This window comes from Cryptomeria japonica, chromosome 10 (genome assembly GCF_030272615.1).
Source record: "Cryptomeria japonica chromosome 10, Sugi_1.0, whole genome shotgun sequence".
In the NCBI taxonomy this organism is placed as follows: domain Eukaryota; kingdom Viridiplantae; phylum Streptophyta; class Pinopsida; order Cupressales; family Cupressaceae; genus Cryptomeria; species Cryptomeria japonica.
This window is the reverse complement of record NC_081414.1, coordinates 7117680-7145440: the sequence shown is the minus strand read 5'-3', so window position 1 is coordinate 7145440 and position 27761 is coordinate 7117680. Positions and strand designations below refer to the sequence as shown.

At 37.8% G+C, this 27761-nt stretch overlaps 1 protein-coding gene across 1 annotated transcript; it reads left to right on the top strand.

Annotated features, from left to right (window-relative positions):
* The first annotated feature begins 219 nt into the window (after positions 1-219).
* Positions 220-27761, top strand: LOC131069395 (protein BOBBER 1). Its single transcript, XM_058004793.2, has 6 exons — positions 220-915; positions 2987-3159; positions 3316-3364; positions 3471-3637; positions 27308-27391; positions 27503-27761. Exons 1-6 carry the CDS (start codon positions 498-500, stop codon positions 27539-27541), a joined length of 930 nt encoding a protein of 309 aa, XP_057860776.1. The 5' UTR covers positions 220-497; the 3' UTR covers positions 27542-27761.

Below are 27761 nucleotides of genomic sequence, written 5' to 3'. Positions count from 1 at the left end.
TAGTTAAAAAATAGGCCTTGCAAATAGTTCTATGCCTATGACAAGAACTAATAATAATAATCAAACATTTTATTTAAACATAATATTACATGTCTTTTATATCTTGTAAAATACTAGGTAGGAGTAATTATTTGCAATTATTATCTTCCGTACACCTCTGAAGAAGACGTTCCAGTTCGAAATTGCGAAGAAATTGTCGAAGAGCATTTTCTAGGACTTCACGATTAAGGAGGTCGAGTTTTTTTGTCTCTTTGGGAGCAATTTGAACTTTATTAAAGCAATTGATCAAATCTCGCAAGTTACGCCGAGCGTTCCCCAGTGCGTCACCCTGGGACGATCACCAGGATGGACCCGCCACGCCCACTGTTCAAGTCTTGTCTTCTCGGGAACGTCCGGAGCCTTGTCTTCTTACACCATTCCATGAACTGACGACTTAAGGATACTCTGTCCTGCTACTGTTCTGCAATTGCAACTCTATTTGCTCACAATCATTGACGATGGCGATCATTACAGATTACGTCGAAGAAGAAGAAGAAAAATCTACACAAAATGCCGAAGCAGAACCCTCTGCATCAAACGGGCCTTACGATGATGTTCTTGAGAAACTTTTAGAGCAGAAAGCGCCTCTTGATTTTGTCGAAAAGGTGATAGATTTCTTGCGGAGGAAGCACGATTTGTTCAAAGACGATGCAGCCGAGCGAAAAATTGCCGAGATTGTTTCCCTGGCCAAGAGTAAGGATACTGAAGAAAAGAAGCGCCAATCAGACCTTGAAAAAGTTAAGAAGACTGAAGACAACAAGCGCATGAAAGAAAAGCAGGTCCCAAATCCCACCCAGAACCCTTACCCTAGCTCTAGCTCCAACTCTAGCTCCGGCCCAAAGCTCAGCGCTTCAAATGCTGACGAGAATGGACTCGGTTAGCTCTTTTTGTTGTCTATTACTTCACACTATTTCGTGTGCAATTTTAAAAATAGGTTTTTAAGCTTTGTTTGAATTTGGTTAAAAGTGCCGGGAGCTTCTTAACTTACTTCTTGACAATCCACTGAAGGGTTTCTATTAAAATTTACCGCTCCTCAATTTTAGCAAACTTTCAGATTCGGTTTGTTCCCGTTTCACTTTTTAAATCTTTGCACGCGAACACTGATGAGGATATATAAGAGCTGTAGCCATTCTCTGTGGGACCTTTATTTAATTTAATATATTAGTTAATGATCGCAAGTATTTGTAATTTTTTTTTTGCTTGATATTGTATTTAGGAGCTTAGAAGAAAATGAGCCTGTCGTCTATGTTAGAGGACCATCCAGTATTTACTCACTGGCTGTTACTGATTTATTTGAAAAGAATTGCAGGAAAATGGGCGCGTGGTAATTTAAGGTTACTGCCATCCTAGAGAAGAGGTTTGGAAAGAATTGCATAGAAAATGGTTACATGGCAATTCAATGCTACTGCTTTTCTACAGATGCTTTAGAAAATTGCATAGAAAATGGTTACATGGCAATTCAATGCTACTGCTTTTCTACAGATGCTTTAGAAAATTGCATAGAAAATGGTTACATGGCAATTCAATGCTACTGCTTTTCTACAGATGCTTTAGAAAATTGCATAGAAAATGATTACATGGCAATTCACCCCTCTTCTAGTGCTCACCTAAACTCTTTCCAATGAGTTGGCAGCTTCTCATTTTTAGTCGGAGATTGCAGTTTTCCCAGCATTCATGGAGTCAACCCCTCAGAGAATACAGAAGCAATAGGAATGGTTGGGAGTTCTCAGTTCCAGTAATCTTCTCAAGTCTCTTTACATTGGGTTACTTAAGCTCTCCTCTATTTGAGCTTCAGTTTCTTGTACTTGAAACATTTCTTGTGCCACCATTGCTCGGCGTCCTCTTAGGGAAATGTCAGGCTTTATGAGCCCTATAATCTATATAGCACTTTAATGGGATTCAAGAGCTGAATTTGAATGAGCTCTTTATCTATCTTTCTAACTTTGAGATCATTTCTTTGGCCAAAATTAAACTTGCCCTGTTGGTATGACTGAATTCATCCGTCCCTGCAAATTTGCAATGATGTATCAAAATAGCTTTCTAACTTGTGGACCCAGCCTACAAACACATCTGTGTTCAATCCTCTCTCAAACTCTGAACAGATTGTTTTGATGTTATGCCCATGTTAGAAAATTTTGATTTCCAGAACGAATTATTTGCAGAAAATAGGACAGCAGGCATAGAGCAATTTGAATTTCAATTATGACCAGCTTTGAATTCCCACATTTCAATCAAGTGCGAATCTTTTAGATAAAGTTTATCCAAGAAACTACTGTAGAAAGCACATGAAATCCTCATCTCCAATTCTCTGTATTCTTCTGGTTGTACACTTATCAAGAAGAAAACCTATTCCCTTCTCTAAGATTGAAACCTTTGGAGAAATTAACCTTTTTTATGATGCAACTATCTGTAAAGTTACTTGTATTTAAGGGACATTTAAAAAACCCGTGAAAACTTTTATTTCCAACATTATTCAACAAAACTGCCCCTAAATTTCACTAGAGTGAGATTGTAGTTCAGTTAACCTTTGTGGACCAGCCATTGCTTTGGAAATAGATTTTTCTGGAAATTTGCTAGTTAATCAGTTTAATGACTTATGTCAAATGTCAAATCGTGAACATAATTGTGAGATTCTTTTACTAAAGCATCAGTTTTCTTCAATTACCTGTGTTCATTTATAAGGCTCTCCTATGCTCTCATTCAGAAGCATGTGGATTATTCTGTTTATATTAATTGCCCATGGAGTACGTAGAATGCTAATAAAGAAGTCGCTGGTTCAAATTTTGTATCTCGAGATGCTTACACCTTCATCTGAAAATAACAATGCATTTGGTCTTTTGATTTTCCTGTAAAAAATGGCTTGTATACATTTTCTGCATATTCTATTGATTATACGTTAAGCTTCACACACTCAGTGACCATGGTTTTGGATGCATCTGTTGAGCAGATCCAAACTCTGGTAATGGAGCAGATCTCGAGAATTATTCCTGGACACAGACTTTATCTGAGGTTACAATTACCATACCTCTTCCACCTGGCACTGTAAGAAGATTCATTATTTGTGAAATTAAAAAGAATAGTCTAAAGGCAGGGCTGAAAGGGAATAATCTTATCCTTAACGTAAGTAATGTCTCTCAATGTAACCCCTATCAATTATATTGAGATGTTTGTTCTTCTCAAGTATTCTATATAAGTGTATAGGGCAGTTCATCCACTTTGGTTGTGTTAGTCTACTTTATGTTATAAGTTTTAATTCATACTTATATATATGAACAGGGTGAACTTTCTAAGTCGGTTAAAGTGGATGACTGCTTCTGGAGTATAGGTAATTATGAAATGCTGTATATATATTTTACTTTTGTTATTGTCATGCTATCTTTTGGCTATTATTTGGCACACTTACTAAACTGACAATATTATTTTGTGAGCAGAGGATGGTAAGGTACTCTCAATTTTACTGACAAAGCAGAATCAAATGGAGTGGTGGAACTGTGTTGTGAAAGGTGAACCTGTAATCAATACTCAAAAAGTAGAGCCTGAGAATAGCAAGCTTTCTGACCTGGATGCAGAAACACGACAGACAGTGGAAAAAATGATGGTATTGAGTTTTAACTTTTTACTAAATCTTTTCTTTGTGTTTTCTCTAGCGTTTCAAGTGTCACCATGTGTTTTGAAAAATAAGTCTAAATTTTCTGTTTGAGCGCTCCATGTTTTTCTTTCTGATTTATGCAAGTGTTGGTGCCGTCTTTTAGTAACCTAAACTTTGCATGGATTGGTTATGCCTTTGTCAAATTTGAGTCCCTGTGTGGCTGAATTGGAGCTGATAAATATTAACTGATAAAAAAATAGATGCATATTTCCATTTTAAACATGGTTGTGTGTATGATTAGTATTTTATTTTTGTTGGATTTTGACTAGATATCACTGCATGCTATCGTTTTTTAAACTTGTCAAGTTTTATGTGGTCTACTTGTTGACGTGCCTGAAAAATTGCTCAGTTATATACTATTTTGTTTTGTCTGTTACCTGATACCGTCTAACTGATCTCTGATTAGCACATATATTCCATAGCTAATTTTTCTTGAGTAATCTGTAAGTAGCACATAAATGAATTAATTTTGGCTGTTTATGTTTGCTTTCCTCATAGTAAGTGCTTTTATTTGTACTAAGAAAATTGGAAATTGACCTATAAATGAGTTTCACTGCTGAAATTAATTGTATACATAAAATGGAAACACAGAAGAGAAAGGCTAAGGCCATATCTTCTATTTCTATCATCCCTTGCAACTTTACGAGCCAATTTTCCTTCTAAAGGTATTCAAGAACATCAAAAACATGCACTTATAGCATGCTATACTCTTGATCTTTTTGTCAATATGTTTTGGTACTAAACACTCATTTCTTGTAGTCCGCAAAACCTTCAACCAAGAAGAAATACAAGATCCACGAGGGATGAATGATCTACATTGTGAAGATCAGGATGCTGTTATAATGAACATGTAACAAAAAACATTCATTATATTTGTCATTCAGGGAATCATGAGGCAGAGTAATAGACTAATGTCCTTCTAGGCAAACTAAACAGGTATATTACATATGGGTGCAGATAACTAGAAGGTCAAGAATGAGAATTCCTGTGATTAGAAACTAGGAGAAATGCTTTCTAACTAATTTAATTAGTTGCAATGCTTATACTTATCAACTTTATGGTTTGAGTACAATTACATTTATATACAAAAAATAAGTGAGGCAATTAAAACTATAGCTCGCTATAAGAAGCTTCAGTTGTATAATGGTCAATGGATCACCTTCTTGTTGGTAGGTTGTTTCACGGAGTCTCAGGCTTTCACCTTCTAGGTCTCTGTTGCATGGGGTCCTTTGATGTTGCAAAGATCATTGGAGTGTCAGTAGGTGTGGCACCCAATCTGATCTATGAAAGCACTCTAAGCTTTGTGCACCAACTTGGGGAAAACTAATAGAGTGTTGCTTGAATGGATGGAAGTTATTTTCAGAGATAATGGTGTTGGAGTTTTATGCCATGTGTATTCCAACATTTCTATTTGTGTGAGCATGATGGGTGTATAGGCTTTTGAGGATGTGCCAGGGAACAGTGGTTCCATTGTGTCTTTAATTAGCTTCAGAAATTGAATTGGAGTTCGTTGAAGGTTGTAGTGTCCCACATAGTTTGATTTGTATTGATTAGCCTTAATTACTCTGAACAACTAAGTTATGGCATGATGGTGTGCATTGTTGTAGTTTGAAGAATTTAATCTTTTGGTGGAGTTTTTGGCTTAGGCAGCAATTTAAATTTTGACTTAAGGAGTTCCACTTTAAGATTGGATGAAGAGTTAGGTATGGTGTTGGATCAAGCACAAAAAGAAGTATGGTGTAAGGACTCTTGTGTAGCAGTTTGATCTTTTGATTGGAAGCATAAATAGTTCCTTCTAGGATTGAACCAAACTATATTACTCACCTTGAAATCATGAAGTGTGCGATGTGCATTGTCACATTTTTTGTATTTTTATCATTAGTTGAAAAGGATCTATTGTCTTTTGCCTTATTGTTTTTGATTCCCACATGGAATTGTGGCAAACATGTCATTGACTTCATCTGGCACTCATGGTCTATTACTTCTGTGATTTTAAGAATTGAAGGGAATTCTGATCAAAGTGAATGGTGGTCTCTTTCTCCAAGATGTAATGTAGCCATTGTTTTACAACTTGCTTAATGCCATATAGTTCTTTCTTGTAGGTGGAGTATTGCTGCACTGAAAACTTCGAAACCACATGCCTCTAGTTGTCAATGCTATGTGGGTACAATGCTGATGGCATAATCGAATATATTGATCTTTATCTTGAAGGGCTGATTACCTATCATGGGTAGGACTAGCACAATGCAATGGCATTGCTTGTCCTCTTCAAAGGTGTATTGTTGTGCATGAGCAATTGAAAATATCGTTTGCAGGTATAATCTGATTTAGCAGCATGCAATTTTAGAGAATTCAAGGAAGACTTGTTTGTGAATTTTGCAAGTCCAAGAAAACTCCCACAAGCTTTGTGAGATTGCAGAGTTGACCAACCTTGGATTACTCTGGTCCTCTATTGAACCCACATGTATACCTATGTGATCAATGATGTATTGTATGCATTGGGATTGTGAGACACCAAATGTATGCCTTCTTAAGTGGGTGCTCAATTTGTATTGGTGTAATGTGTCTAGGATCTATATGATGCATTCAATGGGCTCCTCACAAATTTTGTTGAAGATGAGAATATAATCTAAGTAGATGATGGTGAAGGAGCTAGTTAATTCCACTAGCATATTATTTGTAAGGTGCATGAATATAGCTGGTGCATTAGTTAAGGAGAAAACTCACAAGATTTGTGAGAGTGCAGAGTTGACCAATATTGGATTACTCTAGGCCTCTATTGAACCTATATTTATACTTATGCCACCAATGATGTAGTGTGTGCATTGGGATTGTGAGGCACCAAATGGATGCTTTCTTAAGTTGGTGCTCATCTTGTATGGGTGTAATGTGTCTAGGACCTACACAACATACTCAATGGACTCTGACAAACTTTGTTGAAGATGGGAATATAGTCCAAGTAGATGACGATGAAAGAGTTAGCTAATTTATTGAGTATATTATTTTGTAGGTGCATGAATGTTGTTGGTGCATTAGTTAAGGGGAAAGGCATAACCAATCGTTTATTCATTTCATCTTTAAATTGAATATTTTCTTCCAAATATCTTTAGGATTGGTTGAAGGCTAACGGTAAATACTAATCAGACTTCAAGTTGGTTTTGGTGAGGTATTATTTATTTCAAAGATAGACTATCACTTATTTGTGGTGATGCTTTGTCTTTTCCTATTTTTATTTCTAGTCATCTTGCAAATTTGAAAGGAAAATGACGGAAGATTAATTTGCTCCTTTTCATCATGGGTGAATAAAATAAGTTGATTCAATCTCTATTTTAGTTTAGAACTCAAGGATGGAGATTGGAATTAAACAAAATAGAAATTTAGTTCTCGTTTTTAGATAAACAAGTTGATTAGTCCAACATTTATGTGTGTGCTTTCACATGTTGTCTTGAATTAAATTGGTATGTTTCACCATCTCTATGCATGTAATTATTCCACAATTTGAGGAATCCTTGATATGTTATGTAATGAAATAACTTGCACAAGAGAAGAATAGAATAGGAAATATGCTGCAAATACTTGATAATACTTGTGCATAATAAGCCACTTTGAGGGGGCAAACCTTGAAAAGTCTCCAAGAAGAATACAATTTGCAAATATGACGGTAATAAACTAACAACTGGCTTTTATATGTACCTAATCGTGCCATGGTTGCCATCTACGCCAATTTCAATACCTAAATATTATAACACCTACAACGGCCTAATTACCTAAATAGGACTAAATAATTGATCACGTAACATAATTAAGAGCTATGCTAGCCATAAGTTGGCCACATATTGCTCGACACAATCAATGGATCAAGTTGGACACGATTTGAATGAGAAGAATTGTCCTTAATGCAGATCAATTGTGGATGCTTTTGCAAAAAATCTTCATCTTCTTATATGGCATCTTCAATTAGTAATTTTTTTCATTGAATGAAATAGTTTGTGGTAGTCCTGGTCCTCAACTTCTTTGTGCGTGTTTGGAGAAATAACTCTGGATTCCAAGTTGATTCTTCCTTCTTGATAACACCGCGTAGGGATGTGGATCAATCACCTTCTTTGCATGAAAAATTAAAAACTCAAGTTCATAGGCTACACTATCAATATTTTGTAGAATTTGGTATGGACCATAATATTTTGGTGACAACTTGTTATTCTTTAGTTGCTTTTTGAATTTTTGTAACTTGTTATTCTTTATTAGTTGCTTTTTGAATTTTTGTTTTTAAGGTTGTAATTTTAAGGAAACCCAATCAGCCACTTCAAAACTCATTTTGCTAGGGTGTTGGTCAGTATATTGTTTCATTCAATTTTGTGCCATAACCAAATTCTCTTCGAGTCCAAAAAATACTTGTTGATGATTCACATGATCTTCCATAGCTTGAACTCTTTGTCACCCTCAATGCTGACGTGATGGATGAGGGGTGGTATCTATATAATGCCTATAAATGGGGACATTTTTGAAGAACTACAGATTGAAGTGTTGTACCACCATTCGGTTCATGATAGCCAAGCCACACTATGAGATTGCTTATGTGAAGTGAAACAATGAAGATACCCCCCAAGCACTTATTGGTGACCCAAATTTGCCCATTTTGACTAGGGATGATAAGAAGAGTTGTGAGCCAATTGAGTACCCTAACAAGAGAATAAATCTATCCAAAAGTTACTAGTAAACATACGATCTTGAGCATTGATGATAACCTTGGGGGTACCACATAACTTTTGTATATTCTCCATCAATGCTTTTGTCATTATACTTGCTATAAAAGGATGGGATATTGCAATAAAATGGGCAAATTTGGTGAGGTGATCCACTATTGCTATGATGACACCTAGGATGACTTAATTACCTTAACAAGAGTAAATAAATGATCACATAACTTAATCAAGGGTCATGTTAGCTACAAGTTAGCTACACATCTTCTGATACAATCAGTGGATTAAGGGCATAGCATGTTATGTATACTTACTGATACAATTGTATATTTTTTTATCTTCTTGAAGATCTTCAAAATAATAGAATATAATTATTTCACAGATTTTGTTTAGCATGTGATAGTCAATGCGTAAGTGTCATGGACCATTTTTTTAGCCCTAGGACTAATGGATGGGCACAAGAATATGTTTTCCTGATCTTCCCTATATAATAAGCTCTTGAATCAATCATTTAGTCATGTCATATTGCCAATTTGGTTTCTAGTAGGCTGGTTGTTTGGAAATGGAGATCTTGGAATTATTAGGTCAAGTGATGCATATCGATTTTCCACTTGGCTGGTAAGGGCAAATTTTATCCCACATTGGTTGTGTTTGCAAGGTAAAAACATGAATAAAACATACAGTCCAGCACCTAATATTACATTATTTTGTGACTGATTTGACAGTTGGAGAACTGGAAGAGCAAGTTTGAAGTTTGCCATTGCTGGGAGACTGTGATTTTGTGCTTAAGGCATCAAGTGCGCCATTATTGGAGGAGTTTGCTACAGCATAGAGGGCACCATTGCTGGTCAAAGACACCATTATCAGATTTGAGACATTTTTACCAGCCATTTTTCTGAGCACATACGTTGCTTCCAGCAATTGATTTAGGCAAAACGTGGTGACTTTCAGCTGGGTAAGGGCAGATTGCTTTAGACATATGGATTGCGCCATGAACAAGATCATTTCCAGCCATTGAAACACTATTTTCAGAGGTTCTCAAACACTTAAACTCAGCAAGCAGACCTGAGACAATGAAATATCATTCATTTTCTGAGTTTAAGGGTGCATTTTCAGACGTAAGCATCAAAATCAGACTTTTCCTAAGTCTGAAAATCAGGTTTTCTGAGGACAAATTTTCCAAATTTTGATCAAATCCTTTGTATTTCCAGAATTATGTTACATAGTTCCAATTTTCTGATTGAAATCTGAACCTAAGTTAATTATGGAAAATTGATTGTTCAAATTACCTATCACAAGCTGAGACAAAAGTAAGGAACATTGAAGTGTCCTGATTGTTAATGCATGATAGCTTCGGTAAGATAAATGATTGAATGAGAGACAAATGAAGTCTCTCATTCAATCATTTATCATATCGATAATTATGGTAGAAACCTTCAAGCAATTAATTCCTCTTTGATAGCCATTCTACATGTGCATATAAATAACCTATTCAGTTCGATCAAATCCTTAACATTGATAATCATACTATATCATTTGTTTATGTTCATCGATTACTAAATCATGTTCATGCATTCCGATTTGTATCGATTAACATAATTGATAATAATAAATGATTAATCAAACACCGATTAATATCGGGTTATATGTGCTCCATTATATATCGGGTGGCATGATAAAGTTTACCGATAGTTATCGGTTGTTAAGTATACACTGAATAGTTATCGGCTGTTAAGGCTAAACACATGCCGATAACTATTGGCTGTTAGGATTATGCAAACACTGATAGTCATCGGGTGTTAAAGTATTTACATATCGATTGACATTAGTAATGAACATGCATTTGTTTGGTATTGACAAAGAGGACCGATCAAGGCATTGCTTGATCGTACCCCACTTGTCATATACATATATTGAATGGCATTCGTGAGATAGGACATAGAAAATAACAAATGCTCCTCTCACCTGCCACAAATAAGAAGATAGTCAGATTCATATATTAATTCAGTAATACATAGAACACGATCATTTCAAAATAGAATACAACTTGCATTTTGAATGTAAATTGAACATCATTTACATGGTATCGGAGCTATAGTTAAATCGAACCTGAGGTTGTTCAATTTTACGTAAAATTCAAATCAAGCATATATTCGAGATCACAATTCTATCAATGGCTAGTGCTATCAGATTTGAAGACAGGCTTGCAGGAGGTGATGACTTCTTCGCATGGAAATTCAAAATTCAAATGATTCTAAAAGAAAATAAAGTTGAAACGTTTGTAAAAACTGAAACTGAAGAACCTAAGACTGAACCTGACAAAGCAATTTGGAGAGAAGGAAATGATAAAGCTATCAAAATCATAGTTGATGGGATGAGGAACAACATTATGCCCATTATAAGGAAACATGAAACAACCTTCAATATGTTCAAAGCACTTGAAGATGCTTTTGAGATATCTAATGCTAGTAGAACCTTGGCTCTAAAAAGAGAGATAAATCACATAGCCATGACAAAAGGAGAATCAGTCAATGCCTACTTCATGTGAATATCTGCCCTAAGGGATGAACTGGCAACCCTTGGATATGAGATCCAAAGCAAATAATTAACCCTCATTTCTCTAGATGGGTTGCCTAGCATATGGGAAACATTCGTCCAAGGCATCAGTGCAAGGGATAACTTTCCAAAGTTTGATAGGCTGAAGGCTGACTGTCTCCAAGAGGAATCAAGGCAAAATAAGAAAGGGATCAAACAGAAGAATATAGATGAAGATCTCCAAGTTCTTAATACGAACTCAAATAAGAAAGGCAAGCAGAAGCAATTCAGAAAGAGAAAAGGGCGTCATGGCAAGAACTCCTTCAAGAAAGACCTCTCTCAAATTCAGTGTTACAGATGTGACAAATTTGGGCACTATGTTGCCAAATGTCTAGAAAGAGCTAAACAAGCCACATTTGCCAAAGCAGGAAAATCCAAAAGGGAAGAAGACTCCGAGAAGTATGTACTCTATTCAGCACTAACAAATCATGCATCAAACAAAGTGAACTCCTGGGTGATCGACAGTGGCTCATCCAAACACATCACAGGATTCAGAGAAGTAGTAGACTCCATGAAAGAAGAGAATGATGAGGAAGTAACTATCGGAGACGATTCTACACACCCTGTCAAAGGAGTTGGAACCTGCACCATCAAACTAAAGTCGGGTGTATCATTACAACTTAGAGGAGTGTTATATGTTCCAGGCATCAAAAGAAATCTAGTCTCAATATCAGCACTGGAGGACAATGGATACAGAGTAACCTTCATGGACAACAAAGTACTGGCTTGGCCAAAGAACTCATCCATCAAGAAAGTTAAAACAATTGGTCAAAGACAAGGCTATTTGTATGAGCTATGTACAGAACCCAACTTAGCCCTAATTCATGAGACCACAGATGCAAATGAAATATGACACAGAAGACTAGGCCACCTAAATTTTAGAGCTTTATCATCAATGGGGGACCTTGTCACAGGTCTACCCAAGTTAAAGCAATATCATTCAGGGGCATGCACATGATGTGCCCTAGGTAAGAATACTAAGGGTGCTTTTCAGAATAGTACTAGGAAAACAAGTAAAATTTTAGAGTTAGTTCATTCTGATGTATGTGGACCTATGTCCGTACCTTCATTGGGGGGATTTCTGTATTATATAATTTTTGTTGATGACTACTCTAGGAAAACTTGGATCTACTTTCTGAAATATAAAGAATCAGAAGAGATCCTTAATAATTTTAAAGAATTCAAATCACTAATAGAGAACTACTCGGGGAATAAAATTAAAACCCTAAGAACTGACAATGGGGGGGAATACACATCAGAATTATTTAAAGAGTTTTGTAAAAATTCAGGGATTAAGAGGGATTTAACAATACCCTATAACCCTCAACAAAATGGGATAGCTGAAAGAAAAAATAGGACAATCGTTGAAGCTGCCAAAGCTATGATTCTTGATCAGAATCTAAATATCAATCTTTGGGCAGAAGCAACTAGCATTGCTGTATATATTCAAAACAGATGTCCCCACTTTCATCTTGAAGATAAAACCCCTGAGGAAGTCTTTACTAAATCAAAACCTGATATTAGCCACCTTAGGATATTTGGATGCCCTGTCTATATTCATGTACCTAAGGAGAAAAAATTAAAACTACAGCCTTCTGGAAAAAGGGGAATCTTTGTAGGATATAGTGAAACCTCCAAAGCTTACAGGATCTATATACCTGGCCAAAAGAATATTGAACTAAGCAGAGATGTGATCTTTGAAGAAGACTTAGCCTTCAAAAGAGCCCAAAGCTCTCTAAACTCTGAAGTCTATATACCTACCCCTAGCATAGATAGAGATCCTACTCCTGAGCTTCAGAGGGAGAATCCCGAGGAAACTATAAGTGAAACTCAAAGTCCACCTAGAGAAAACCTCAAGAAAAAACCACTATGGGCCACCAAAACTGTAGCAGAAGCTCAGAAGTTTGTTGCTCCTTCAGGAACCTTCAAGGAAAGCAAAAGACCCAACAGATTCACTAGCTATGTTGCCCTTATGAATAATCTCTCTAAAGTCGAACCAAACAATGTATCAAAGGCTCTTGAACATCAAGTATGGAAGGATGCCATGTCTAAAGAGTATTAGTCCATTATAAAAAATGATGTTTGGGAGATTGTTCCTAGGCCAACTAAGAAATCTGTTGTTTCATCTAAATGGCTTTTTAAGATTAAACATGCTGCAGACGGTAGTATTGAGAAACACAAGGCTAGATTTGTAGCTAGAGGTTTCTCTCAAAGGGAAATGATAGATTATGAAGAAACTTTTGCACCAGTTGCCAGATATACATCAGTAAGAGTTGTATTAGCCATTGCAGCATCTAAGGGGTGGAAGGTACACCAGATGGATGTTAAAACAACATTTCTAAATGGTGAGATCTCAGAAGAAGTCTACCTAGAGCAACCTGAAGGGTTTGAAGTCTATGATGCAGAGTCTCATGTGTGTAGACTCAAGAAAGCTCTCTATGGGCTTAAACAGGCTGCCAGGGCCTGGTATGAAATAATTGACATCTCTCAGGACTAGGTTTCTCCAAGAATGATGCATATCCTAATCGCTACTACAAAAGAAATAAAGATGATATGCTAATATTGATTTTATATGTTGATGACTTATTAATCACAGGAAATGATCATCTTATAGATCAATCCAAGAAAGATCTATCCAAAGAATTTGACATGAAGGACTTGGGACTCCTTCATTACTTCCTAGGATTGGAAGTATGGCAGAATTCTGATAGCATTATACTAAACCAAGGGAAGTATACCTTAGATATATTGAAGAAATTCGGAATGCTAAACTGTAGGCCCATGACCTCTCCTATGGAAACCAGTTTACATAAACTTAAAGAAGCAGCAGCAGAGTCACAACCCACTGACTCTACTCTTTACAAACAGATAATTGGGTCCCTAATGTACCTGGTTAATACAAGGCCAGATATCTATTATGCAGTTAATGCCTTAAGTCAGTTCATGTGTGAACCCAAGGAGATACATCTGGTTGTAGTAAAGCACATCATGAGATACCTACAAGGTACTCTAAACCTTGGTCTCAAATATGAGAAAGTTGACATAAACCTCCATGGTTTTACAGATTCAGATTGGGCTGGAAGTGTAACTGACAGAAAGAGCACTTCAGGGTGTTGCTTCACTCTAGGTTCAACCATGATATCTTGGATCAGCAGGAAGCAGTCTTTAGTAGCTCAAAGCTCCACCGAGGCAGAATACATTGCAGCTTCTATGGCTGCCCGAGAAGCAGTATGGCTTAGGAAGTTGCTTGTGGGATTGTTTGGAGAGCCTATGAAACCCACTGTTATACATTGTGACAATCAGAGCTGCATAAAACTTTCAGTGAATCCAGTGTTCCATGACAGATCCAAGCATATTGAGATTCCATACCACTATGTGCGAGATATGGTAGACAGGAATGTGATCCAATTAGAATATGTTTGTACTTGAGATCAAATTGCAGATATTCTGACCAAACCTCTTTCCAAAGTGAAGATTGATCACTTCAGAAAAGGTTTAGGTATGATAGAAAGGTAATTTGCTTTGCAATCTGTATTTTGCATATCAATAAGATGTTTAACTTGTAAGCTTCTTGTTATGATAGGACATTTTGGATTTTTATCCCCTGAGTTCTTATCTAAGAGATGACGATCTCTCATGCTAATGAACACTTGTATGGGGACATTATAAGGTGATGATCTTATAATGTCCAAACCAGTTATCATGTTGGATCTCTGGTGTATCATGGATGTGCCATGATTGTGTTGTGATAAAACATTTGTATAAAGTGTTAGTGCACATATCACAACTTGGATAAGATGAGAAGTTAATTCTCCTCATATGATTATCCTTAAGTATTGTGTGTTTAGGCAATACTGATATCACATGCTTAAGTGATATCCTGTCATCACAAGATTGACGTGATGGACATCTGTATCGCGTGTTTAGGTGATACTTCATATCATGTGATTAGGTGGTATGATTTTCTAGAATGTCTAAATTAAGTAAAGAATGCTAACTATCAATTGAATTGTGATGCTTGAATATATTGTTTACATTCATCTTACCTAGCTAAGAGGGAGTGTTAATACATGATAGCTTCGGTAAGATAAATGATTGAATGAGAGACAAATGAAGTCTCTCATTCAATCATTTATCATATCGATAATTATGATAGAAACCTTCAAGCAATTAATTCCTCTTTGATAGCCATTCTACATGTGCATATAAATAACCTATTCAGTTCGATCAAATCCTTAACATTGATAATCATACTATATCATTTGTTTATGTTCATCGATTACTAAAGCATGTTCATGCATTCCAATTTGTATCAATTAACATAATTGATAATAATAAATGATTAATCAAACACTGATTAATATCGGGTTATATGTGCTCCATTCTATATCGGGTGGCATGATAAAGTTTACCGATAGTTATCGGTTGTTAAGTATACACCGAATAGTTATCGGCTGTTAAGGCTAAACACATGCCGATAACTATCGACTATTAGTATTATGTAAACACCGATAGTCATCGGGTGTTAAAGTATTTACATACCGATTGACATTAGTAATGAACATGCATTTGTTTGGTATTAACAAAGAGGCACGATCAAGTAATGTCTTGATCGGTCATGACCAATCAAGGCATTGCTTGATCGTACCCCACTTGTTATATACATATATTGAATGGCATTCGTGAGATAGGACGTAGAAAATAACAAATGCTCCTCTCACCTGCCACAAATAAGAAGATAGTCAGATTCATATATTAATTCAGTAATACATAGAACACGATCATTTCAAAATAGAATACAACTTGCATTTTGAATGTAAATTGAACATCATTTACACTGATGATGTTCGAATTTCCACTCCATCAAATGGTGATCAAATCAACACAACATTTTCAAGGACAATGAATCCGGATGAGGGTCGGATTTCCACTTGAGAGCAGAATTACAAAGGAAGAGCATAAGTCATGAGGAATGAGGAGTCCCTATGGAGATCGAATCTCCACTCCAAGGGTAAGGCATCAAAATGAAGTGAAATTTGCTAAGAGCAAGGAGTCCCTATGACCTTCGAATTTCCATCATGAGAAAATGATCATGAAGACAATGATAAATTTCAAGGGCTGAGTTAGTCCCTACAAGGATTGATTTCCCACCAAGGTTGAAACAAAGTTTATCCCATAGGTGTTTGATTCAATATTTGTTTGTTTTGTAGGTCTACTACAAGGAAGGAAAGCATGATGATCAAGGCTTGAGGTGAAAGGGGATGCATCTTGCAAGGATACCAAGGGCCGAACACTTCAAGGCAACAAATGATGAAGGATCAGCTCCAAGATAATTCTACAAGCATAGTGCAAGGACAACACCACAAATGCGAATGAGAAAGATCAACATTTCAAAGATTAGAAGAGGATTTCAAGACAAAGATTTCAAAAAAACAAAGATGTGGACTAGATCGAACATGAAGTAGACTTCACCTTGATGGTGAACAAATGAAGGAAAGGCAAATCCGAGACATGAGCTACATCAAGGGATCTCAAATTCAGAGAACGTTAAGGAGGAAATAGTTCAAGGAATTCCCTAACATAAGGATGAAATACAAATTATCACATGGAATTCCAAGCATCATGAAGAATGTTCAAGGCAAAATTGATCAAGTCTACAAGGCAAGTTGAGGTGGCATTCTAGTCACCATTCGTCCAATCAAAGGGTATCAAGTCAACATTCATTCAAGGAGGGAATAATTGACACATGGCGCCACATCAAATATTATTTATCTTACCTATCCTAATCTCTCATTGGCCAATGTAACGGTGGTTGTAACAAACCCTAATTAGGGTTTCTATCTTTCGATCGTGGCCATTGATTGTGAGTCAATCTGAGCCATTCATTGCAATGAGACCTCTATATAAGGCTCATTGCTCTCATTTGTAAGGGCTAATGTTAGAATAGTAGAAGAATAGTTGCTAAGGCAATTAGGAATTAAAAGTTAGAGTAGAGTAGGGTAGGAGAAGAAGAAATTGTTGCTAAGACTTGTAAATGAATATGTTGTTTTGAATGAAGATATGATGAAACGTGTTGTTTCAACAAGTTGCATGGTTTCTACTTCTCATTTGTTCTAATGTTGGTTAATTGAATGGAAGATCTTGTGGATGATTAATGGTGAGATTTGCACATCCATACTACGAGCAATTTGCTGATTGTAAACTTGCCTTGCGTGGTCAATTGGAATCCTTATTCAAGCTTAACTTCAATTGCTATTCACACATTGATATGCATTTCCTTGATGGTGTCTATGTTGTTTGTGGTAATTTGAACATCATATATTTACCTTAGAAGATTACACTAGCTTTGTGCAGTTGTTCATTGATGTCAAAGCAAAGTCAAGTAGAATCTCACCAAGTCATTCACTACTTCTTACATTCCTAGGAGTAGATTAGTCTTTCACTACCCTTCCTCCTTTTGTCCTTTCTCTTCAATTCAAGTTAGCTTAGGAGAGAAAGCATCATAAGATTGCAATATCGGATGATCAAGTTCCAACAACATTCAAACATTTATATACAACGTAAGTCCCATTGTGATTCCAATGATATCACGTCAAACCAGTGAGCTTATCCACATGTCAAGACCTGACAGTAGAAACCTTGGAGTCTTCCAATTGATCACATACTTTAGCATTTGGGAAGATTTTATTCAAGAGAGGATAAGATTTTGTTCAAGTAATTAACCACTTCATCGACCCTTAGAAAATATGCTACAACATTTTCTTCCTCTTTCATTTTTAGACTTTCAAATTGCATCTGGTGAGTCTGAAGCTTGGCCTCACTTTTTCATCTCCTTCGTAGGCATTTTTAAGCTTATCCCACATTGCTTGAGCACTGTCACAGTGCATAACTTTCACAAAATCTGATTTTGACAATCCACACAAAATAGCATTCATAGCCTTTGCGTTGCTTTCAAAGGCTCTCTTTTCATCAGTAGTAGATGGAGGATTCTGAGGAGGTGTGTATCCTGACACAACATTGTTCCAGACATTGAATCCAAGAGACATCAGATTTGCTCTCATTTTGACACACTAGAAGGCATAATTAGAAATGTCAAATAGAGGAGCCCTATTTGTTGCTAGTCCTTATAAGGCATTCATTTTGCGACCAAACAGAAACAACCTTCAAGCTTTTAAGCTTTTGTAGAAGGTACTGGCTTTGATACCAATTGAGAAGCACACGGACAATAGTAAGAGGGGGAGGGGGGGGGTGTGTGAATCAGTATTGAGAAGAACTCGGAAATTTTAAACTTTTAAGAGCAGAAACCACTCAAAACACAAAGAGAGGAGCAATAAAACAATAACAACAGATTTCTCGTGGAAAACCCTTTCGAGTGAAAAAACATCAAAAGACATCCATTAACTTCAAATGGGCACCAACGCAGATCCCAAAACAATAATCAAAAGAGAGCTCCAACTCTCCTCACATCACCAACTGTGAATCAACAGAGGCTCCAACCCCTCAATTATTCACCAATCAGTCTCTCGTAGAAGTTAGGTTAAGTTACATTCAAAACTTTTGAAAACACAACATCAAGGATATGGCCTAGCCTACTAAAACTGAAAGCAAATCTCCAACACAAATATCTTAAAATATATCAACTCAAGAACTGGTGCATACAAGTTGAAAATATTTTCTAACAACACTACAACATCCCTGGATCTTCAAAAATCATCAATTTGTTGAGTTTGTGTTTTCTGTATGTATATCAATATGCACCCACCAAAAACAAAAACTCACATGCCTGAAGAATCACCTTATTATAAATCGAAACTCCTAGCCACCATACCCAGACATACATCCCTGCATATTAAAAAAAACGTTTTTCTAGCAAAAACGTGGTTTATGAGAATATGAACGCTGCAAAAGGAAAATTGCCGACACCACCCTTAACAAGTACTAACAGCATCACATAAAGAAAAAATTTCATTAACTCTGCTCCAGAGATATATATCGTGCAACAACTTATACGCCAAAAACCATATATTACCATTTCATAAAAAAATATTCGACGAGAAAAAATAATCTTCTAAAGAGCTTCATGAAGTTCATGACCTAAAAAAAAAAGCGTCTGCAATAAATGTTGTGAGTACAACTTGAAGCAAAGGCATGCACCAAAAAAAACGCTTCAATAATGGCTGCCAGGTGACTCTACAGGTTCCACGATATTTTCCAAAACAAAATTCCCTTCAACCATACTCTGCCATAATTAAAAGTTAAAACACACCACCAAAAATTCGAACCAAAGTATCATTTTTAAAAGAAAATGCGATAATTAATTCTCTCACAAATCGTGTCATTGGAAAGAGGTGGCCCCACACAATATAAGCTGACTTGCTGACTTGCTGAAATGGCACAATAATCTGACATGGCAGCTGATAGGAAACAAGTAATCACACAAACAAGTTGCTGATGCAGACACTCAAGTTGCTGAAGCAGGTATACATATAGCTCAAGTACACAAGCAACCAAGTAGCTCTAGCAAGCAAGAATAAGGGGAGCTCAACCAACCAGGCACATAGGGAGTTCAACCAATAGACATAAATAAACACAATTCAACCTTTGACATCAATGACAAATATTCTAACAATAATATCTCCGAAGAGGAGAAATTCAAAGCATCTCTTGTATTCCTTTGAAGATCATTCTTGCTACCTTGGATTGTATTGCCTTTGTTTTTGCCTAAAAGGTGCCTCAAGTGCCACACTTGGTTTAAGGGGAAAATTCCGCTGAAGTTTTTTGGACATGAAGTTTTAGGTGATCATAACACCATACTAACACATCCTTAAACCTTATTAACAATGAGATCAACCTCTCTTTTTTTACCTACGTGGGCTACACATGCCTCCACATACCCATTTGGATTCATGTTTTGAACCATAATTAACTTTCTCTAATTTCAAAGAGCTGATTGGTTCACCTTGGGTTTTGCTTTTGATGTATTTATCATGCCTATCAAATAAGACTTGTAATGAGACCATGCCTTTGGGCAACTTTTTTCCTTTAAGTTGTATAGCCTTTGTATTTTCTGAAAGGAAAATCTTTTTTCATTCAAAATAGAGTTATTTGGGCCAAGTGTTCTAGGCAACACAAATCACTAGCGGATGGAGTTCTCATTCGAGGTGGATGGCAGGAAGGTGGTTCTCAGGGGAATGTCGAATAGCGGGCCAAGGGAGATTTCCGCCAAACGGATGGAAGCAATCTTCAGACATGATGAAGTAGTCTGGGCAACACATTGCTTGATCTCGACAAAACCTATGAAAGAGCAACCGACTTACTACCAGGATGAGGAACTTCAGTCGGTTTTGGATAAGCATAGTTTGGTCTTTGCTGATATTCCGCTTGGTATACCCCCACACCGAGGGTTTGAGCACACCATCGAGTTGGAGGAAGGACCCTATCGCCACCCGAAGAAGTTCAAGGATGAGATAGAGAAAACGATCCAGGAACTCCTCGATAAAGGATGGATCCGACCCAGCTTTAGCCCCTTTGTGTCCTCGGTGGTACTGGTGAAGAAGAAGGAAGGAACTCTCAGAATGTGTGTTGACTACCGTGCACTGAACAAAAAGACTATCAAGAATAGATACCCCATTCCCAGGATCGATGAGCTACTGGACGAACTACATGGCGCAGTCTATTTCTCCAAGATTGATCTCCGCTCCGGCTACTATCAGATCCGTATGAGGGAGCAAGATGTGGAAAAGACAGCCTTTCATTGCCATTACGAACACTATGAGTTCTTGGTCATGCCGTTTGGATTAACCAATGCTTCGGCCAATTTTCAGTCCTGCACGAACGACATATTCAACAAGCAATTGTGTAAGTTCCTATTGGTATTCTTCGATGACATACTCATCTACAACAAGACTTGGGAGGAACATGTGGGGCATTTGGATGAAGTATTGGGGATTATGGAATCACAATCACTGTATGCCAAAAGGTCCAAATGTGAATTTGGAATGACCAAGGTTCTGTACTTGGGTCACGTCATCAGCGCCCAGGGGGTACAAGTTCACCAGGAGAAGATTCAGGCAATTTTGGATTGGCCTCCACCCAAGACTCTCTCGGAGCTGCGTGGATTTTTTGGTTTGTGCAGTTATTATAGAAGGTTTGTGAAAGGATTTTCACAGCTTGAGGCACCACTGATAGATTTGACTAAGAAAGGATCCTTCCGTTGGAATGCGCAGGCGCAACAGACCTTCGACAAATTAAAAGAAGTTATGAGTACGTGTCCAGATTTGGCACCAAACTTCACTCGCCCTTTCATCCTAGAGTGCGATGCCTCGGGAGAAGGCATTGGAGCAGTGTTGATGCAAGAGCATCACCCCATTGCGTTCGAGAGTCGGAAGCTCTCGGGAGTTGAGCGGTTGTACTCCATCTACAACAAGGAGATGCTCGCCATCATGCACGCACTGACGAAGTTTCAGCAGTACCTCGTCGGGGCAAAGTTTGTTGTGCGGACAGACAACTTGTGATATTTCTTGGAGCAGAGGGATCTAAATGAACGACAACGGAAGTGGGTGAGCAAAGTCCAAGCATTTGATTTCAACATTGAATATGTGAAGGGCAAGAATAACGTGGTAGTTGATGCCCTATCAAGAAGGCCAGCCATATGTTCTTTATCCTAGATTTCGGCGGACTGGAAGGAACACCTGTTGGTTGAATACTCCAAGAACACTTTTGCTTGCGAACTGATGGATGGTGAAGTGTAGGATGACCGATACAAGGTGGTTGACGACATCATTTACTACAAGGACATAATTTATCTAGTACCCGAGTCCAAGATGAAGGAAGAGATTCTAAAGGAAATGCACGACTCTCCCTTGGCTGGACACCCAAGATACTTGAAAACCTACAGACAGATCCGAGAAAGGTTTTCCTAGAAGGGGCTTAAGAACGACGTCCTGCAGTATGTACGAGAATGCTCCACCTGTCAGCAGAACAAATCTGAGTATACCCTACCGGCGAGACTGCTGCAACCACTGCCAATCCTCGACCAGAAATGGGATAGCATCTCGATGGATTTCATTATTGGGCTCCCCAGAGTGCAAGGAAAGGATTGCATTTTCGTCATAGTTGACCGCTTGACCAAGTAAGCACATTTCTTTGCCATCCCCACAGGATATCAAGCAGTTCAAGTGGCGAAGTTGTTCTTCCGTGAGGTATTCCGCTTACATTGTTTACTGCGAAGCATAGTCAATGAAAGGGATAGCCGTTTCTTGGGTACCTTCTGGATGGAGTTATCTCGGTTGGCAGGAACCGAGTTATCACCCAGCATGAGCTACCATCCGCAGACAGACGGATAGACTGAGATTGTGAACAAATGGTTGGAGGGTTATCTCAGGAACTACGTCTTAGCTCAATAGAAGGCTTGGGTTCGCTGGTTACATTTGGGTGAACACTATTACAACACCACTTATCACATGTCAATAGGCATGCCACCTTTCAAAGCACTGTATGGTTATGAACCTTCTTCGTTTGTTGACCTGACATTGGGAGACAGTCATGCACCGAGGGCCAAAGATTGGCTTCAGGAGAGCTTAGACATCCTGTCATCTCTCAAAGATAACCTGCAAAGGGCTTAAAACCAGCAAAAGATGTATGTTGACTGACACCGGATTGAGCAAAATTTTGAGGTTGGTGATCTGGTATACCTCCGACTTCAACCGCACAAACAATCCTCCTTGAAGACAAGTGGTAAGGCGAAGTTGAAGCCGCCTTTCTATAGACCCTATAGGGTGGTTTAGAGAGTGAGTGAAGTTGCCTACGAGTTGGAGCTTCCTGAGGGGAGTCGGATTCACAATATGTTTCACATGTCATGTCTGAAGAAGGCCGTCGAGCAACGTGTCACAGTATCCAAGGATCTGCCATCCATTGACGAAGAAGGAGCCGGTGAAGATCATCGATGTCAGAGAAAAGAGGTTGAGATCATGCAGAGTCAAGGAGTTCCTTGTGCGCTGGAAGAATCTACCCATCGAGGATGCCACCTGGGAAGGCGAGCAAATTCTGGAGCATCCAAGCCTGCAATTGCTTGAGGGCAAGCAATTTTTGGCCCGGAAGGACTGTGATCTCCTCGATATAATTAAATAATAAATTCCCCAAATTTAATAACAAATCTTTCGGGCCCTTTTATTTAATTAGATTAGGCAAGTCTTGGTTGGTTGTGTCGGCCGTTTGTAACCCTTCGGGAAGTTTCCTGGAGCCCATATATATGGCTGAGTTAGTCTTTGTCATAGGTATGCAAATTTTGGTATTTTCTCTTGTTTGTGCGAATTCCAGTTGGAGTTCAACTTGTCTGTCATTTCGGAGGTGAGAGATCCTCCCTACTTGGCATCCGCAGTTTCAGTGGGAGTCCTTCTCACCCTAGTCTACTTCTGTTCCGAGTCTGTGTAATCTGTTGTGTGATCATTATCAATATAATTTCCTGTGCATGTGCGAATATTCATTATCTACACCTAAGTCTCTTGTGCTTGTGATAATAATAATTCATTCCACTACGCTATACAACTTCGAACTGACTAAGTATCTGAAGGGCTCGAGGGTGGAACTTGGCGAGCATACACCCACCGTACGGCCCACTATCGTACCCCCATCCAACTCCAACCGCACCTCTGCACCTTCACTGTACGGTCACACCGTATTGCCATCCCTCCTCACACCACCATACATCATCTGCACTGTATGGTCTCCCTCACTCTATTGTAAGGCATTCACACCGTACTGCCACCCCTCACACCACCGTACAATCTTCACTCCACCGTACGGCATTTGCACCGTATGACCCTCTCCTCATCCCACTGTACGGCCACTCCTCTCACCACCGTATGGCCTATTTACCGTACGGCCTTTTCCCTTGCCTCGCCAGCCACACCGTACCATCAGGGAACATTACACATTTGGAGGTTTATTGTTGAGTTCTTTGGGTTGGCTATGCATGGTCAGGTTAGTTTTTGTTGTGGTGCTGGTGGAATGACCAACACTCTTTGAATAATGATAGGATATCATCCTCTGATCAGATTTCTGTTAGCTTCTGTTTGAATATAATTGTCCAAGGTCCTCTTCTTGGCTTAGTATCTTATCGACTTGATGATATTGTCACTGGGATCTTCGATCTCTCTAGGAAATGTTCCTCAAATCAGTTATTATGTCTTCTTGTTCCGTCTAACCACTCAATGTTGGGTTGTCAAATCAGAGGACTGTTACACCAGATTGTCATACATGTGCATTTGTATAAATTTGCATTTTTTGAATATTATTGAAGAACTACTTATATGATTAGATTGGAGTTCCCAGCAGAGTCACTAATAAAATTATTGGTGAATGGATTTGCTCTATCAAATCCCGAAAGTTATTGGGGTAAAAACTCCTGCTCAAGATGGCGAGGCTGCCTTAATTCAAAGACAAAATTGTAGGAATACATACAATTGTACACTTCACAAGGATTTTTCTGAGGTTGTATGGAGTTTAGTAGACAATTAAATATTACAATAGTGAACACAACAATTTGCCAAATGGAAGAAAGAGTTTGACAAATGTGTGGAAAGGTAGGGTTTTAGGACTGTGTAAGTGTAGATTCAAAAGAAAACAAGCTTTGTTAAAATTTCGCACAACAATGTTTTTGAAATAGAGAGATGAATGGATTCACAACGAACATAAGAAAAGATATTAGTGCCACTGCCTCTAACGTGAGAAAAGATACAGTAATAATTTTATATAGGACACAAGAAATTGAGATGAAATTATTGGTTTCTTTAGACTCCAAAAGTTCAAAATCTTCTTTTCTTTAATTCTCCTTGACAAGAATTCATCACAGGTTGAATACCATTACAATTCTTAGACACTGCCTTTTGAAAAATTTCCCTCCCTTGTGTAACTGCCCAATTGCCTCCTTAGGGCTTACAAATGATTTTGAACAATTATTCTCCATACACATTCACTAATGTATATTTGACTGGGGCATGGTTATCATAGCACTTGTTTCGCAGCCAATGTGTATTCTTGGTAGGGCTCTGAAGGTTCAGATACCACCGGGTGTGGCTTTGCTAGAAGGGACAAAGGAACTGAGGATTGGGTGTAGGGATACTAGGTAGATATGGAATTGAAAGTCTGTGGGCTAAGGAAGAAGAATGGCAGGAACTTGAGAATCTGGGTACTTGCATACAAATTCTGCAAGGGGGTAGATGTTATGGAAAACTTTGAAGGTCTGAAAATTCTGTTGAGAGTTTGTATTGAAAGGGGCTGGGACTTCATAACTATTGTTATAGTTTGCCTTGGAGATTAGTTGAAATATAAAATTTTAGATTCAGGGCTGTAAATATTTCATGCCATTTGGAATGGGGAATGGAAAGCAAAGGTTTTAATTACCCAATTCTAGAAAGATAAGGGAAAAGGAAAATCGGAATGCCTGTTAGGGTGGTGGGGTTTGGGGTTCTGAATTACTACATGCAACTTGGAAATAGGGATGAGAAACTCCAAAAAAACTTGGGTGTGACCTGAAAGAGAAAAAGCTAGTAAGGTTTGAGGATTGAGATTCTTAGATACTTATATTACCTTTTGAGCATGAAGGTAAATAAAGTCAACAAACCTGCTGCTTGTTGGAGTTCGGGAAAAAGGGGAACAATATGCATGCTTGCTAGGGAAATGAATTTTGAGGGAGGGCAAGTTGGCATGAGAAGGTTTGAAGGTTTGGAACTTTGGGAAATTTGGAAACCGATAACTTGAAGGAAAAGTGGACAGGTAGAGAAAACCTAAAAACCCCAACCAAAGTCAAGATTGACCCAAAGATCCTCGTACTTGAATTTTTTTGGCTTTGACCCCATAAATTATAATAGAAGTATGAGAGGAGGCAAAACATGATACTTACGGAAAAATTAGTAAGTGGGTACAAGAGTGAATGCTAACATCTTCATTGCCTCGTAGGTGAGTGGGGATTGGGATTAGAGGATACTTGATACGTTGGGACAAAAGGAACATAAAACTCTGTAGCATGTTGGTAATTAGAGGTTAGAATTTCTCGATAGGCATCCTCTTGGAATGGTGTAGAGAAAAACCTATGAGTCTACAAAAGAGTAACAAATGCCAGGGCTTGGACTTGGCTTGATGCTTACATGATACCAAGTTAGCTGGATGCCTGAAAGTTTGGATCCAAACAATGGAAAACTAGCAAGAGCCTGAGTTTTGGGGGCACGAAGGAAGTAGGGATAATGTACAGTGTAGACAAGGAAGTGGGAAAGCGAAAAACTTGAAACGCCAACAGGAAAGAAAAAGGAGAGAATCAGGGAAAGAAAAGAAATCATGACAATATAGAAGCTCACAACTTTGATCAATTGGACAATGTGGGGTTTGGGGAATGGGGAAAATGGAGGAAAAGTATTCAAGTAAGAGAAAAGCCGAAACCTTGGTTAGAGCTAGCGATCAACTCAAAGACTTTGACACTTGAAGATTTTGACATTTAGCCAAGTGACAAGGACTGAGAAAGTTTTTGGTATGTTCTGGCGGTGACTCAATGATGCATTTTAACAGTGGAATGAAAAGATCAAAATTTCTTATAAGGTCAGAAATAGGGACAACAGAACACCAACCAAATTAGGGTACATCTATAATTGTATAAGTAGAAGACTATTTTATATGTAAATGTAATCATTGGTACAACAAGAAACCAACCAAATTAGCGTACACCTATTATTGAATAAGGAGATGACTATTTTATATGTAAATGTAATCGTTGGAAATTTGGGTATGGGAATAAGTATACTGTCCATGTTTCTATTGGAGTTTCTTGGTAACTATGTTGAATTGTCATGATATCACTTGGATTGGGAGTATTAGCACTTGTTTTAAAATCTGGTGGGCATACACTCTGCTAATGCTGATGGTAATACTAATGGGTATAGTGGAAAGCTTTGCAAACTAGTGAATACGTATGAGATTGTAAGAAGGGAGGATTTTGTCTAATAACTCCTGATATGTGAATAAACTTATCTTTCATAAGCAAAGATAGTTGAAATGTCACATTGTGATGATTAAATTTTGGAACTTCGTAATCTATATTGAGAGGAACAGTTATTCTCATTGAAGTATATGAATTGTAAATCAACCTTTTGATAGGTTTCATGCTGCTCAACTGGTTTTTTCCTGTACAAGGAAGTAATTTATGAGATGATCAGGCTGTATATGATGCATGACCAAAAATAATTTTTTACTATAATGTTTAATTAATGTATGGCACATGGTCCAATCAAGTTTTTTGTTTACTTGTTTAAAGATTTCCATTTTGTATTTTCAGTTTGATCAACGGCAAAAGGCCATGGGATTACCTACAAGTGAGGAACAGCAAAAACATGAAATACTGAAGAAATTTATGTCTCAGGTTTGTCTTTCTAGTTATTTGCCTGCATCATCATTCAATTCAATGTCTGTTTCATGTTTTTGGAGTTTCTCTTGTTTGGAAATCTTATGTGGTTTCTGTGAACTTTTGCAGCACCCAGAAATGGACTTCTCAAAGGCAAAGATATCATAGGAAGAGCACTATCAATGTGTGCAGAGGTTGCATTTTGAGAATCAATATAAAGTGTGTGGAAGGATATTAGTCTTTTGTCCTTTATCATGCTAGTCATTAGAACTGGTACTGTAATCTGACACTAGGCACTCCTGCCTGCTATTGTATCTTGCTGTAATTTTTGGGTTATTAATCAACAATGGTCATTAGTGGACATTAATAGACTTTATTTCTTTCTTTT

Coding starts and splice junctions, on each gene's coding strand:
- LOC131069395 (XM_058004793.2), top strand. CDS start 498: ATGGCGATCATTACAGATTACGTCGAAGAAGAAGAAGAAAAATCTACA. Junction 3,365..3,470: donor TGACTGCTTCTGGAGTATAG/GTAATTATGAAA, acceptor TTTTGTGAGCAG/AGGATGGTAAGGTACTCTCA. Junction 3,638..27,307: donor AGACAGTGGAAAAAATGATG/GTATTGAGTTTT, acceptor TTGTATTTTCAG/TTTGATCAACGGCAAAAGGC.